This window comes from Rhea pennata, chromosome 5 (assembly GCF_028389875.1).
Source record: "Rhea pennata isolate bPtePen1 chromosome 5, bPtePen1.pri, whole genome shotgun sequence".
NCBI classification, from domain to species: Eukaryota; Metazoa; Chordata; class Aves; order Rheiformes; family Rheidae; genus Rhea; species Rhea pennata.
The window spans coordinates 1,194,746-1,208,743 of record NC_084667.1 but is presented as its reverse complement, the minus strand read 5'-3'; the positions used below and the strand labels follow the sequence as shown (position 1 = coordinate 1,208,743).

Below are 13,998 nucleotides of genomic sequence, written 5' to 3'. Positions count from 1 at the left end.
GATCAGTGAGCAGCTTCTGTCAGCAGGTCCAATAAGCAGTCCATTTGTTCCTGCGTGAGAATATTTTGGGCAGTCCAACATGAAGACAGGCTGTTGTGCTTTGTCCAGAGATGACAGTGACGGAGATGTCTGGAGATGCTTGCATGATGTGAAGTGACCCATGAGGTGATCAGCTGAAGGGGGCAAACGGCAGTACAACGGAACAGCCCAGGGCCTGAGCAGGTGATGATGCTTGGTTTGGCCTCAAGTCCTATGGTAAAAGCTTAGCAGCACCCAAGTCACCTTCAGAGAGGATGCCTGTTCCTTTCCCCTGTCCCTTGTGGTAGATTCCTGCTGGGAGAAACAGTAGGCTGGAGTCTAGCTGACGACCTTTCACTGGATCTCTGTATCCAAGATGATGTCAGGTTAGCTCTTTATACAGCACAGAGCTATGTGGAGCTCACCTAGGGTAGGGTTTGGCAGCTCTCTAATGATAGGAGCTGAAGCTAGGAAGCTTGGGGGAGACCATCAGAAGGGCCTTGGGGTGCTGAAGGCTCTGCTCCCTCTATCAGCAGAGCAGCTGAGTTATCAGCTGAAGCTAAGTTCTGTTCTGACCTTTTGGTGTGCTGCTTTTGTGGCAACTTGAATTGCAAATTCCAGGGAAATGTTGCAGCTGGCCAGGGATATGCTGGCTGGCTGGGCCTGGCGCTGGGGGCTGGGGAGAGGTGGTGGCTCTGGCCGGTGGATGAGAGTGCAGTAAAAAGCGTGATAGCGGCAGGAGGGTGGAGCTGTGCAGTTCCGTAGCTGCGTGGCTGAAAGCGTTGGATGTCATTAACAGGAGGTGCAAGAATCACATAGCTTCATGCACTGGGGAAGAGGTAGGGAGCCTGTCTGTAGGCTCTGTGCCATCTTCCAGGACGCAGCCTCTCCTGGGGAGCTTCAGACGGGTCTGAGGATGGCCCTGCAGCTGCTGCTCGCGCTCAGTACCTCTGGGCATGGGGGTGTGGTCTCATTAGGCCCTGATAACAGGGACAGGGCGGCTGTGCACCATGCTGAAAATGCTGAGTGTGCTCCGAGCCAGTCATTAAGACACCATGTGGAGGAAATAAAAGGGGAAATCCACTGGCAGGCTCCGACTGGCCTCCGGATGGCTGCCCTCCCTGCAGCCTGTTCCTTCCCTGCATGGCCTGTGAAGCGGAGGAGTTGAGGACGGCAAATGGAGCTGCCCTGGCACAGGGAGAGAGCTGCTTGTTCCAGGAGCAGCCAGGCAGGGGCCCATGCATAGTGTTGCAATGTGGCTGGCAGCCTCTTTCCTGTCCTGGGGTGCTGGAGCCCAGGGATGCTGGGTACTGTCCCGCCACGCTCCTCTCTGGACCGGGCCTTGGATGTCATTAACAGGAGGTGCAAGAATCACATAGCTTCAGCTGCTCCCTGCCAGAGGAACGGGCAGCTTTTACCACTGTACTGGCAGGGGAAACATCTCCTGGCGGGGGTGTGTGACCATGCAATATGTGGAAGGTGCAGTAGGTGCTGAGCATGAGGCTGGGCCCCAGCAACTCTGTAGGACTGTAGAGAGCTCTCCTGAGTGGACTGCCCCCTTGGGGTAGCTGCAAATGGGTGCTGCCAGGCTTCTCTCTAGTCAAAACCAGTGCAGGATGTTATCTCAGGGACAGAGGTGGCAATCCTGGCCCTTAGGGTGATGTAGTTCCTCTGTTCCTGACAGTTGCTGACTGAAGCAGTTCAGGAAACAACCCAAAACCTTCTCCCCAGTGGGCTCTCCTGGAGCTCAGCTGCTGAAACATGCTATGGGCTGATAGATCATTGCCATCTCTTGTGCCTGTAGTCTGAGCAAGTCCCAGCCTCCGACACCAGGACCATATCATCTTTCTGAACAGAAACAGAAGCAGAAAATGAGATCTGGAGGTCACAGGAGCTGTGGAGAAAAAAGGCAGAGCCAGGATTTTGGACTGAGCCACCCTCCTCAAGCAGCTGTGGACCCTGTGTAATATGGCGTTTGCCAGGCCCTCTGTGGAGTGTGTGTGGGGGGAAGCTTTTTTACTGATTTCTGAGATGGGGACAAGGAAGGGTCATTTATTTTTCCATTTAGGTGAAATGGAGCAACAGGGCATGGAAATGTGTCAGTCAGTTCCCAGAGAGACAAGGCTGGTGCATTTGTTCTTCTTGCTTCCAGCTCCTGGTACATCTAGGGATCTGCTTTGCAGGAAATCATTGAGCACGTACTCCCCTTTTCTGCATCCTTTTCCTAATAGCTTCTTGGCCTTTAATTCAAGGATTATCTAAGGGGTAGAGGAGTGACCAGTAAGCCTGCGGAGGAAACCTGTGACTGCCCTGAAGCCCACCTTCTCTTGCAGCTCTTCACGAATCTGTGCAGAGTTTCTGAGTCTTCATGGGTAGCATATGGACTTTTCCAGGAGGCCTGAAGGAAAGAAGCCAGCAGAGCATGGAGTTAGAGCCTTCCTGTTCACTTCTGGTAGTACCAGCAACATCTGAGTTACATGGATGTAGTAAAAGCTGGCGGCTTCTAGCTGGATCTCAGGGCATCACTGCAATTCCAACCCTGGTTCTCCCAAATGCAGTGCCTCATATATTGGTGCTATATCCCCTGTGCTGCCTTGACGGAGGAATGGATGCAGCCTGACATTGTGTGAAGCCTGTGGGCACCTTGGGCTGACATAGCTCTGTATTTTACTCCCAAGTAAAATAGCAACCTTGGTATGATGCTTGAGAAGTGAAGTAGAGAGGATGCAAAACCTACTCGGGCTATAAAACTTAGGCATTGTCCTCTAAAGCCGTTAGGTGAGCACATTAGACATGCTCAGCTAAGGCACCCCTTCACCTTAAATCTGCCCAGTCTATGTTTCATCCTGTCCTTGCACATAACACTGAGATGTTTTGATTAGTGGGATCTGGACTCAGTGAAATTTAGCAGCTTGCACAATTCGCTGTGGGTGATGGAGCTTTTAGTTTTGGTTTCCTAGAGGCACCAAGATGTGGTGCCTATGTGTCTAGGATAGTCTGGTGACCCCCAGCTTTGTGTCCTTGACATTTAAAATTTCTGACTTTCCTTTTGAGGTCCTAGGTGCTAGAGCAACACATCACTTGAGGCAGTTCAGATGATGTGTGCTGTAAGAGGCTCCTCTAGGAGATGAGTCCCTTGACCACATTGCCTCAGAGAAATAGGAAAGGAAGGACACAACTGCCTTGTCAGTGACTGTTAGGCAAACGAACTGTGGAAGTGATCGTGAAGCAAATGTTGCTGCAACTGCATTTGAAAAGGTGTATGAAGGAAAAGGAAACAGGCAGTTCAGTGTGACCTCTTGGAGCTTGGATTGGAGACCTGGGTTGAATATGGATGAATATTGATTCTGAGGCCTCAGGGCACTTGGAACCTTTTTGCCCTGCAGCCTCACTGCAAAGTCTAACTTGAATGTTGAATTCACAGGTCTCTCTAGCACTCATATTTTCTTAAAAGGAGCTGGATTGGGATCTCAGATGTAAACGTGCTGTAGACCTTTTACACAGGCTGTGTAGTAATACCCCTAAATACTTTGATTATGGGTTTCCAAACCATGGGGCTTATGGCCTGGTCTGTGCGGTTTGAGTAAGACAGCACAGAGCAACCGAGTTGTTACCACGTCCTGCCCTGCTGTAAGGGACACAGGACCTGTCCCCGCCTTACAGCCCTTTGCCATGACCTGGCCAGTGTGAAAGACACAGGCAGACAACCAAGTACTGCAAAGACTTGCAAGTGGGGAAGCCACCAAAACCAGCTCGGGGGCTCTTCCGGGTGTCTCTGGCTGACGCTCTCAATGGCTCTGTGCTCGCTGTAAGCTCTGCCTGTAGCTGTCTGTGGCCAGTGGTGCCTGTCTGTTGCTGAGGGATCCTGGGTGCGTGGGGCTCTCTTCCCCCTTGTTCTTACCCCTTCCTGGGGAGGGGACACTACAGCAGATGCCACCCTTGCCTGTCCTGCCCCCTGCCTCCTGAGGGCTGCTGTGGCCAGTGCCATGCTGTGGCTGCAAGTACTGCTCTGGTCACCTCCTTGTGTCCCCACAGAGTGGAGTTAGGGGCTGTGGCAGCAGCACACCTGGCTCCTGGTGAGGATCAGACCACGTCATTTGTGCAGCATGCCAGCCTCCCTGACCACTGGGGCGCCAGCAGGGCTGCGTGTAGATGGCTGCTACCCTTCCCCTTGCCCGGTGCATGCTCACCGCCTCTTCCCCGAGTCCCACATCTGACAGCTCTGCTCTGGGCCTCTGTCTTGTTGCAGCTGGACGAGGAAGAGGAGAGAAGGAAAAGACGCCGGGAGAAAAACAAAGTAGCAGCGGCACGATGTCGTAACAAGAAGAAGGAAAGGACAGAGTTCCTGCAGCGGGTAGGTATCCTGCCCTGTCCCCAGGGCACACTGGGGACTTCAGCATGGACAACTCCATAGGCCCTGTGGTCACTTACAGGGAATGTTTCCTCCTGAGCTGACCCTCTGCCTCCCTTAGCTCCTGTGCCCTCATCTGGGAAGACCCAGGCCCATTGCCCCCACTTTAATCCTGCTGGTGAAGATGGTGGCCTTGTGTGCCCAGCCAGAGCTCCTGGGCATTCCTGTGGCCGTGACACAGGGGACGGAGACCTAGAGGGGCTGGAGGAGATCTCTGGGCTTGGGGGAGAGCGCATCCCTGCTGCAGCGCAGCAGCAGGAACACCCATGGGCTTGTGGCACAAAACATGCAGTGGCAGCAAGCTGGCTCCCTGCCCAGATTCCTGGAGTTTCCCTGCCCAGACCCCAGACAAGCTCCTGCTCTGAGCCCAGGGCAGAAAAACACCCCTAGCACCCACCTTGCCAGCGTTGCTGAAAGGGGTGGTGGGACATGGGCAAGTGATACAGCTAGGGACAAGGAGCTGTTTCACAAGGGCCGTTCTATGCAGACAGGGCTGAGTGAACCTTGCAAGATGAAAAATGCAGGTTCATTTTTCAAACACTCCTTTCAGCCCCTGGAAAGCAGCTAGGGAGAGCGTTAAATGCTGTGCAGCAGAGAGTCCTGTCTTAGCAGATGGCTGGCCGGATATTTCTAGTGCTGACACTAGGTAACACAAGGTAACGGGACCAGGTGTGATATGCCTGGAAGAACTTGATGTCATGGCAGATCTTCAGGCTGCTCCTATGGTGCAAGGGCTAAGGAACAGTGCTGAGCAGAGGGGCTGGTTTTCCAAATTGTTTCTCCTTGCATGTTGTCTGGTGAGAGTAAAGTCCATGTTGTTGTGTTTCTGGCCCTGCTAGGAGTCTGAGCGTCTGGAGCTCATGAATGCAGAGCTGAAGGCCCAGATAGAAGAGCTGAAACAAGAGAGGCAGCAGCTGATCCTGATGCTGAACCGGCACCGTCCAACCTGCATTGTGCGGACAGACAGCATCAAGACGCCCGAGAGTGAAGCTAACCCGTTGCTGGAACAGCTAGAGAAGAAATGAAGGTGGCTCTGGGCCAGGAGGAGGAGACAGTGGCGCGGGGTCTTCCAGGGTCTCTAACACATGTACTGTATGAAGAACTTTGCACCGAGGCCTGGTGCAGCCAGGACCCAGTGGGCTTCCTTGGGAATTATAGACCAAACAAATATGGGGACAGAGAAGATCAGCAACATGTCAATCATCTACTCTGAGGCTGAACCCAGGAGTATGGCTAGCGGCTCTGGTGAGGGCAACCTCTTTGTGATACCTCATCATGGCCCTTCAGCCTGCTTGAGGCCCCGGGAACCCACACTGCTGCAGCATGTCCTGTGAGGAGGAGGAATGGGAGGAAGCTCCCACTTCACCCTCTTTCCTACAGCTCACTGTACGCTTCCGGCTGGGAGCAGGGCCTGCACGTGGGGCAGCAGAGCAGAGACCACATGGTGACCATGGTGCCTCCCGCCTCGGCAGTGTGCTGGAGCCATCCCCAGATGCTGCCACTGCTCCTGGCGCACACTCCGCATGGAAACCTGAAACGAAGAACCGCAAACACTTGACACAAGCCCGTCTGGTGGGCAGGCCTGTCGTGGCACGGTGGCGCAGGCGCCCCCCACAAGCACACTCTCAGTATAATGTTTACAGCCCAGCTGTCCTTGTCGGCCGTGCTTTTAAATGCACATTTTTACACTTTTTAAAAATATTTTTTACAAAGTTTTTATACAGCGATCTCTATATGGATTTATATAATCACTAGATGTGATCCCATAGAAATGTATGTTATGATGGTCTGTTTGTTACAAATGCATATGCCACAGTAATCTCCATTGTGTTACTTGTCCGGTAGCGCCCGGCTCTTCCCCCCAGCATGCTGGGAAGGGGGTCCACGGAGCCCTCCACAGTGGTGCTGCTGCCGTCTCCATCCATGTATGTCCTTCATAATACTCAGTTCTGTATCTCGCAGTAAATGTTACCTTTACGTACCCCGACCTCCTGTGCTCTGTCTGGGTCGGGCTGCGGCGGCTCTGGCTGGAGCTCTGCGTGGTGGGAGCAGCTGCTGGTTGTCCGACTGCGCCAGGTGAGTTTCTGGCTGATGAGGAGCTGGTCCCAGAGCTGTTCTGATGGTTCTGTTACTAGCGCGGAGGCAGCTCTGACCGCAGTTAAGTGGAAGGTACTTGTAGGTGCTGTATGTAATAGGGCAGGCAGGGCACGGCTCGCAGGCTGGAAATGCAGAGGTGGGAGACAGGGAGACCTTCTCGTCCTTATCTTGCCTTCTTGTTTGCTGTGCCGCATGAGCACAGTGGCTTGAACTCCTTTCAGAGGAGAGAAGAGATGGGGGGGAGCTGGCGCAGTGTCTTGGTGGTGGTCACACCTTCACAGACGGGTGGAGGGCAGTTCCTCTGGGTCGGTGCTGGGGGCCTGCCCTGCCTCTGATGGAGGCGCTGGGAAACCTGCTAACCCTTTTCCCAGGCTCGGCTCAGTGCTGAACACAGTGGTGTGAAGGGGGAGAAGATCATGAGATGTGGGGCAGGTGCTAGGACCGAAGGGGCTGCTGGGATCGAAAGAGTGAGTGTCCGTTATCTCTGTATATACGTAGATATAACCAAGCCCCGTCACTGTAGGGTTGTGTTCCTGAGTCTTAGAGATCCCAGTGCAGCTGGAAAGTGTCACCTAGTCTCCAGTGAATGCCTGGACATGTGAGGACTGTCTCGCACATGGGACACCATTGGAAGTGGTGTGAGATGTGTTATCTCAGAGGAGCAGTGGTGAATCTGGTCATCTTCTACCCTGCGTCCTACCTGTTGCGAGCGTGGATGGGGCTGCTTTGACACAGACTGTGAGGCAAACGTGTTCAGCACGTGGTACAGGTGCATGCTGCAGCCAGGAGTGGCGAGGTGGTGCTGCTGGGGAGAAGACAAGCTTGACCTGAATGTGGTTGAGTGGGAGGAAGTCTTCTCTGAGCACGGCTGCTTCTCTAGTGCATGGGTATAAACTGCAGGCGTTTTTTCCACTCCCTCCGCAGCCTGCAGGGCTGTCTGACGCTAGCCACTTTCCTCTCCCATATGTTCTTCCTGGATTTCCCATCCTTTCCTATAACTTCTATCCTTGGAGCCTCCCAGAAATGCTTCCAGCTCCCTTATCTAGTGTGAAATACGTTGGATCTGTTACAGGCAAAGCCTCTGCCATGGGACATCTTGTCACCTGAGGCCTTTCAGAGGGATGTGCGGGGAGGGTATCGGACACGAAGCTGGTGGAGGAGAGCAGTGTCCTGGCTAGCTCCCACCTCTTCCCCCGTGTGTTTCCTTCCACCCAGACCCTGCGGCGGTGGCTCAGAGCTGACCCGCTTTTCGGCTGCTGGCAGTAGCCTATCTTGATACCGCTGAGGAACGTGATCCCTCTCACCATGCTCTGCTGAGAGGGTGCAGAGCACTTTCCAGGCCTGTTTTCTCTCTCCAGGACTATTTCCCCTGCAGACTGCACATGGCAACAACCCTGCAGGTCCCTGCAGCCGCCCGTTGTCTCTTTGCGGGTCGGTGGCAGCTCCCTGTCCGACCTCACGTGGTGCGGCCGTGGGCATCCCGCCTCTCTCCCCCTCCCAGCCAGCCGGGTGCTCAGCAGCTGTCCCCACGGCGCGCGGTGGGGCCGGGCTGTCCCGCCTCGCGCCGCGTGCCCAGCCGTGCCGCCTGCGCGGCACCCCTCTGCCCGCCGGGGCTCCCAGCCCTGCGCCCTCGCGCCGCCGCGGGCAGCAGCCAGCGGCCCCGGGCACGTGGCTGCACAGCCCCAGACCTCCTGCTGTGCCAACAGCCGCCTCCGAAGAGGCACCTGAGATCCCCCTTGGAACCAAGTGCCTAAAAGCAGCTCGCAAAGGCCGCGGGAGGCTGGTGAGAAGCCGGCGCTGGAGTAACGCTAGCGTAACTGCGGCCGGGGATCTGCCGGGGCCCTGGCAGTGCCAGAGCAAGGCTTTGCCCAGTTCCCTGCTTGTCCTCTGGACAGCCTTCAGCTGCACTCAGTAACGGCCACTCGCTTCGGGGTATTTCCTTTTCAGGGAGCTCGGTCAGGCTTTGACCCGCTAAGTTAGCACAGAAGATTCGGACCTCCGGTGAGGCGCTGAAGAGGCTCCAGCTGTGCACGCCCGGGGCTGAAAGCCCTCCTGGTCCCCGCTAAGCGATAGGATACTTGGTGCTTCTCGCTGGCAGCAGCAGGTCTCCGTCCGTGCGGGGGAGCTGGGGTATGGGGCTGCCCCTCCCCAGGCATCCCCAGCCTCCCCCCACGCGCTCGCCTTCCTCCCGTCAGCCCTTGCTTTGGTTCTCCTGCCCCTTCGATACTGCCCGGGTGGGCGGCCCTGCCGGGCGCCCCCGCACCCCTTGGCGAGCCCCGGTGGCATCTCCTGGGCCAGGCAGCGTCCCGCGGCGAGGCGAGGCGGGAGCAGCCTCCGCGCGTGGCAGCCCTGCTCGGCTCCGCAGCGGCGCAGCCTGACCGTCCACGGCTCTTTGGCCCTTTTCCCGTGCTCCGCCCAGGGGAAGCACCCGGTCCCCCGGCGTGACTGCCCCTCGGAGGAGCCAGCGCCCCTCGGCCCCGCGCTGCCCCAGGCCGGCCTGCTGCTCCCGGCCCCCACGAGCAGCAGCCCCGTACCTGCGGCACCGTCCGCCCACCTGCGTGCCCTGCGCTATTTGTGCGAGCGCCGGTAACGGGGATTTACTTGGAAAACACGAGGGACGCGCTTCAAAGGTCGGCCAGGCTCCTCGGGCATCCCCCACCTGCGCGGCGCCCAGCCTCTCCCGGGACGGGCCTCGGCGTGGGAGCCGCCAGCGCGGCGGGTGCCAGCAAGCGGCTGCTTGTCCCCAGCGCCAGCCAGCAGCGATGCCGTGAGCACCCACCGCGGCAGGAGTGTGCACGCGCGTGTGCAGACGGACACGCGGCCCAGCACGGGCGGAAAGCTCCTTTTATGAGCTCCCATGTAGCTGCACAGCGCTCGCGTGACCGGGAGCAGCCTGGATGGCCTGATCCTGCCCTGCCTCTCCGGCTTGTCAGGTTGGAAGTCTGCTGGGAAAAATTTATATATACATATATATATATATACACACACACACACACACATACATACATATATATATATATGTATATGAATATATATATAAAATTATATATATTTATATTATATATATACACTATACATATATATATATAAAAAATTATATATAATATATACATATATATATACTGCTCCCGCAGTAGCCGCTCGAGGCGGCCCCCTGGCAGGTGGCCCCAGCTCCGCCGCAGGCCCCGTCGCTGGCAGCGCCCGCGGCCTGCAGCCCCGTGCGCTCAGCCCGCGCTGACGCACCGTCCCCTCGGCACCGGGGCTGCTCGGAGCCGGGTTTGAAGGCGCCTGGGCTACGCTGCGGTGCCCAAGCACGGGGCCAGGGAAGGGCGCTGAGCTGCCACCTGCTTCGTTCCCTTTAGCCCTCCCTTTTTCGGCGTCTCTCCCAACTCACTTGCTCCCTTGCCCCACTTGGTCCGTCGCCTGGGCTTCCCCGGCGCCCTGCCCTAGACCCTGCGGGGAGCCCCGGGGTGCTCCCGGGTCCCCGGACCTGGGCGCCACGCTGCAGCTGCTGCCCGGTGCACAGTACGCGGTGCCCGGTGCCTGCTGCCCACTGCCCCGTGCGTGGTGCAGGGTGCCTGCTGCCCGGTGCCCTGCTGCCCGGTGCCCAGTGCCCAATGCCTGGTGCCCGGTTGCTGATACCTGGTGCCTGGTGCCCAGTGTGCCGTGCCCGGCATGCAGTGTGCAGTGCCCAGTGCGCGGTGCACAGTACCCGGCGTGCGGTGCCTGGTGCCCGGTGCCCGGCGTGCGGTGCCCAGCGTGCAGTGCCTGGCACGCAGTGCGCAGTGCGTGGTGCCTGGCACGCAGTGCCTGGTGCGCGGTGCATGGTGCCCAGTGCGTGGTGCCCGGACCACGGTGCCTGGCACGTGGTGCCGGTGCCCGGCGCGCGGTGTGCGGTGCCTGGTGGCGGGCGCGTGGTGCAGGGTGCCCGGTGCGCAGTGCGCGGTGCTGGTGCCCGGTGCGCGGTGCGTGGTGCCCAGTGCCCGGTGCGCGGTGCCCGGTGCCCAGTGCGTGGTGCCCGGTGTGTGGTGCCTGGCGCGCGGTGCCTGGTGCGCGGTGCGCGGTGCCCAGTGCCCAGCACGCGGTGCCCGGTGCCCAGTGCCCAGCGCGCGGTGCGCGGTGCCGGTGCCCGGTGCGCAGTGCGCGGTGCCTGGTGCGCGGTGCCCGGTGCCCGGTGTGCGGTGCCCGGTGCGCGGTGTGCGGTGCCGGTGCCCGGTGCCCGGTGCGCGGTGCCCGGTGCCCAGCGCGCGGTGCCGGTGCCCGGTGCGCAGTGCGCGGTGCCTGGTGCGCGGTGCCCGGTGCCGGTGCCGGTGCCCGGTGCGCAGTGCGCGGTGCCTGGTGCGCGGTGCGCGGTGCCCGGTGCGCGGTGTGCGGTGCCGGTGCCCGGTGCCCGGTGCGCGGTGCCCGGTGCCAGCGCGCGGTGCCGGTGCCGGTGCCCGGTGCCGGTGCCGGTGCGCGGTGCGCGGTGCCCAGCGCGCGGTGCCGGTGCCCGGTGCCGGTGCCCGGTGCGCGGTGCCGCCGCGGCCGCCAGGGGTCGCCGCGGGCCGCCCGGCAGCTCCGGCGGCGGCTCCGGCGGCGCGAGCTCGGGGCGCCCCGACGCCGCCGCCCCCCGCCCGGGCCCGGGCCCCCCCTCCAGGCCCCGGGACCCCCCGAAGCCCCCAGCTCCCCCCCCCCGGCGCCGGGCCCAGCCAGGCCCGTGGGCGGTCGCGGGGCCCCGCAGCGCCCCCCCCCCCCCCGCCGAGACCCTCCGGGCGGTTTGACGCCCCGGGCGCCCCGGCCAGGACGAGCCCGGCCCCGCTGCCCGCGGCCCCGCTCCGGCCGTGGGTGCCCGAGGGCAGCCCCGCGGTGCCCGCTCGCGCCCCGCTCCGCTCCAGAAGCAGCTGCAAGGCCAAACCGCCCGGCGGTGGCTGCCGGCGGGCTTCCCCGGCTGCGGCTGCCGGGGCCGGGGCCGGGGCCAGGCGGGCGCGCGGCGCGGCGGGGCGCGGGGAAGGCCGGGGAGCAGCCGCTCGCAGCGGGGTCCGCGCCCAGGCCAGGCCGGGGCCTGTCTGACGGCGAGGTTTCGCTGCAGCCTGCCGTGTCGCAGATGAAGCTTCAGGAACGGGCTCTTTCGCCGGTAACCACCACCCTGCGCTGATGTTATCTGGTTTCTGCAGAATGAACTTGCTGAGTTGTCATCTGCGGCGCTGGCAGGGGAAGTCCTGACTCCTGACGCTGCAGTTCCTGCGGCCGCTTTGCCGTAGACCCGATTCCAGCAGCACTGGCTGGATTTGCTGGAAGCCTGCTTGGAGTGGAAAGGTCAGGAGCCCTCGGGGGACCGGGGCAGCGTCGCTGCGGGCCCAGATGCCTTGGAGGCTTTGTGGGGCTGGGGTGGAGCGGCAGCTGCTCGGCTCCTCGCGCGACGGTGCTGAGCTCGGGCGGCCCGAGGAGCTTGCAAGAGGAGGCCCTTGCTCAGGCTGCCTTGCGGCGCCGGTGAGCCCGCTCGGCCCAGGGGCTGCCGGATTCTGCGATGGAGGGGGAGCCGGGCTCTGCCCTGCTGCCGTTACGCGGCCGGTTCCCGAGGACGAGACGTCCCCGTCCCTCGGGGGAGGCCTCCCGCCAGCCGCGCGGCCCGGTTCATCCGGCGGCTCCGTCCCGCAGGCCGGAGACGCGCACGCGGGCTGGGGCCGGCGCCGAGCGGGGCGGCGCGGGTCCCTCGGCTCCCGCCGCCGCGGCAGGAGCGGTGCAGGGCCAGGGCCGAGCCGGACGCTGCGTGGCAGCGCCGCGCCGCGCTCGGAGGAGCGGCAGGGCGGCTCGCTCGTCCCGGAGCCGCGTGCCGGGCTGCGCCGCTGGGCACGGCGCCTCGGCGGGGCCGGCGTCGCACAGCGGCCAGGGACGCTCCGAGCGCCGGCCAGGGCGCCGCCGTCGCAACGCCCCGTCTAGGGGAGGCGGGCGGCGAGAGCCCCGGCAGCACCGCGGGGCGCGGGCAGAGCCGCACTCGCCCCGGGCCCCGCCGGTGAGCGTCTGGGGCCCGGCCGCGAGAACGTGCCCTGCGCCGGCTGCGCCCGGCGCTCGGCAGGGCTTCCCGCCTCCCGGGGCGCTGCTGAAGGGCCCTTTCCCTCCGGATGGGCTCGGAGCAGCCCGGCCAAGCCCCGCGTTTAGGAGCCACGTATTAACTCAGGAGTGGAGTACCGCGCTCGCGCGCCGGGGCACGGCTGCGAGCAGTTGTGCCCCGCGGACGCCGGCTGCTCCCGCCCAGGCCGTGGCCACCCCCGTGCGTGACGCTTCTGCCCTTTGGTCGACGCGGATCCCCGGTAGCAGCAGCCCGAGCCCGGGGTGGGAGCACGGTGCCCGGCGGCAGGGCTGCCCGGTCACGCGCGCGTGCGGCCGGCGAGCGCGCACGCCGGGCCGTGCACCGGCCCTGACCAGCACCGGTAGGTGTGCCCCTGGGCGGATCAGCCACTCTGGTTAAACGGGTCGCTGCCCTTCCTCTCTGGGCCTTCCCCACCAGCGCTGAACGAGACTGCCACCGAGATGAGTCAAACCGTCAGACAACATCTGCACCCCTGCGCAGCCCCCGTCCACGCGCTTGGGTAGTTCGGCCGGGGGGCTCAGCCCGAGGCAGCGGAAGCACAGACACCCGGTCTTGCCGGGGGGGTGTCTGGGGGGCGAAGCCCGCTCGGTGCCACCGGAGTGGCGGTACCCAGCGAGGCTGGGTGCTCCGGTAGCTCCTGGCCAGATCCCAAGGGCCAGACAGGGCCCGCGACACCAACGGGGAAAGTCTCGACTTCTCAGTACTTCACCGGCCTTTGGGAGGCGCTGACCAAAGGCTCTTCTCACCGCCTGGAAGAGTAATCCGAGTGCTTGCTCGTGAGCTGCAAAGTCCTTGCTAGGAAGCAATTAGATGTTGCTCAACTAATTGCCCGCGCAACTGATTCTATCCAGCTCTGGAGAGGAGGAGGAAATTGTGGTTCACCCCATCAATAGTCTGGGCTCTGATACTTGTGCCTTGAGACTGTCGTATCTGTTGGGGATCAGATCCTGAAAACCTCCTGGCTGCCACTGAGACACCCCCTCGGCTGGGACGCGCTGACCAGGCCAGGTTGGCTGCGCCCCGGGGACTCACCGGCCACGGGGCCAGCCGGACCAGCGACCCGGAGCTCCGTGTCCTGCTCTGAACGCAAGCAGGTTGGGGCTTTCCTTTCCGTAGTTTGTTTCTTTTAAAACACAGACAATAACACATAAAAAGCACAGTAATGATGTTAGAAGAATCATTGAATTGCAAAGACATGTACCAAAGGCTTAGAAATTGGCAGCGATGGGTTTGGCTGGACAATCTATGTCAGCTGCCTTGTGCATGTGTCTTGATTACCACCTCTTCAGCACGCAGGTGGCACCTCTGCCGGAGGAGACCGCGATCCGCTCAGCGGGGCGGCCCGCTTTGCGAGGCGCCTGGGAAACACCCCGTCTGCCAGTGCAACGCCTTGTCCTCAACG

The 13,998-nt window shown here is 61.3% G+C and overlaps 1 protein-coding gene across 4 annotated transcripts in view; it reads left to right on the top strand.

The window, feature by feature from the left end:
* The window catches only part of JDP2 (Jun dimerization protein 2), a 51,640-nt gene extending 45,230 nt beyond the window's left edge, over positions 1-6,410 (top strand). For all 4 annotated transcript variants that reach the window (XM_062577894.1, XM_062577896.1, XM_062577895.1 and 1 more), the window contains 2 exons: positions 4,268-4,372; positions 5,269-6,410. In XM_062577894.1, coding sequence (XP_062433878.1) covers positions 4,268-4,372; positions 5,269-5,454 — 291 coding nt within the window. In that variant the 3' untranslated portion in view covers positions 5,455-6,410. The remainder of the gene's footprint in view (positions 1-4,267; positions 4,373-5,268) is intronic.
* The last annotated feature ends 7,588 nt before the right edge of the window (positions 6,411-13,998 follow it).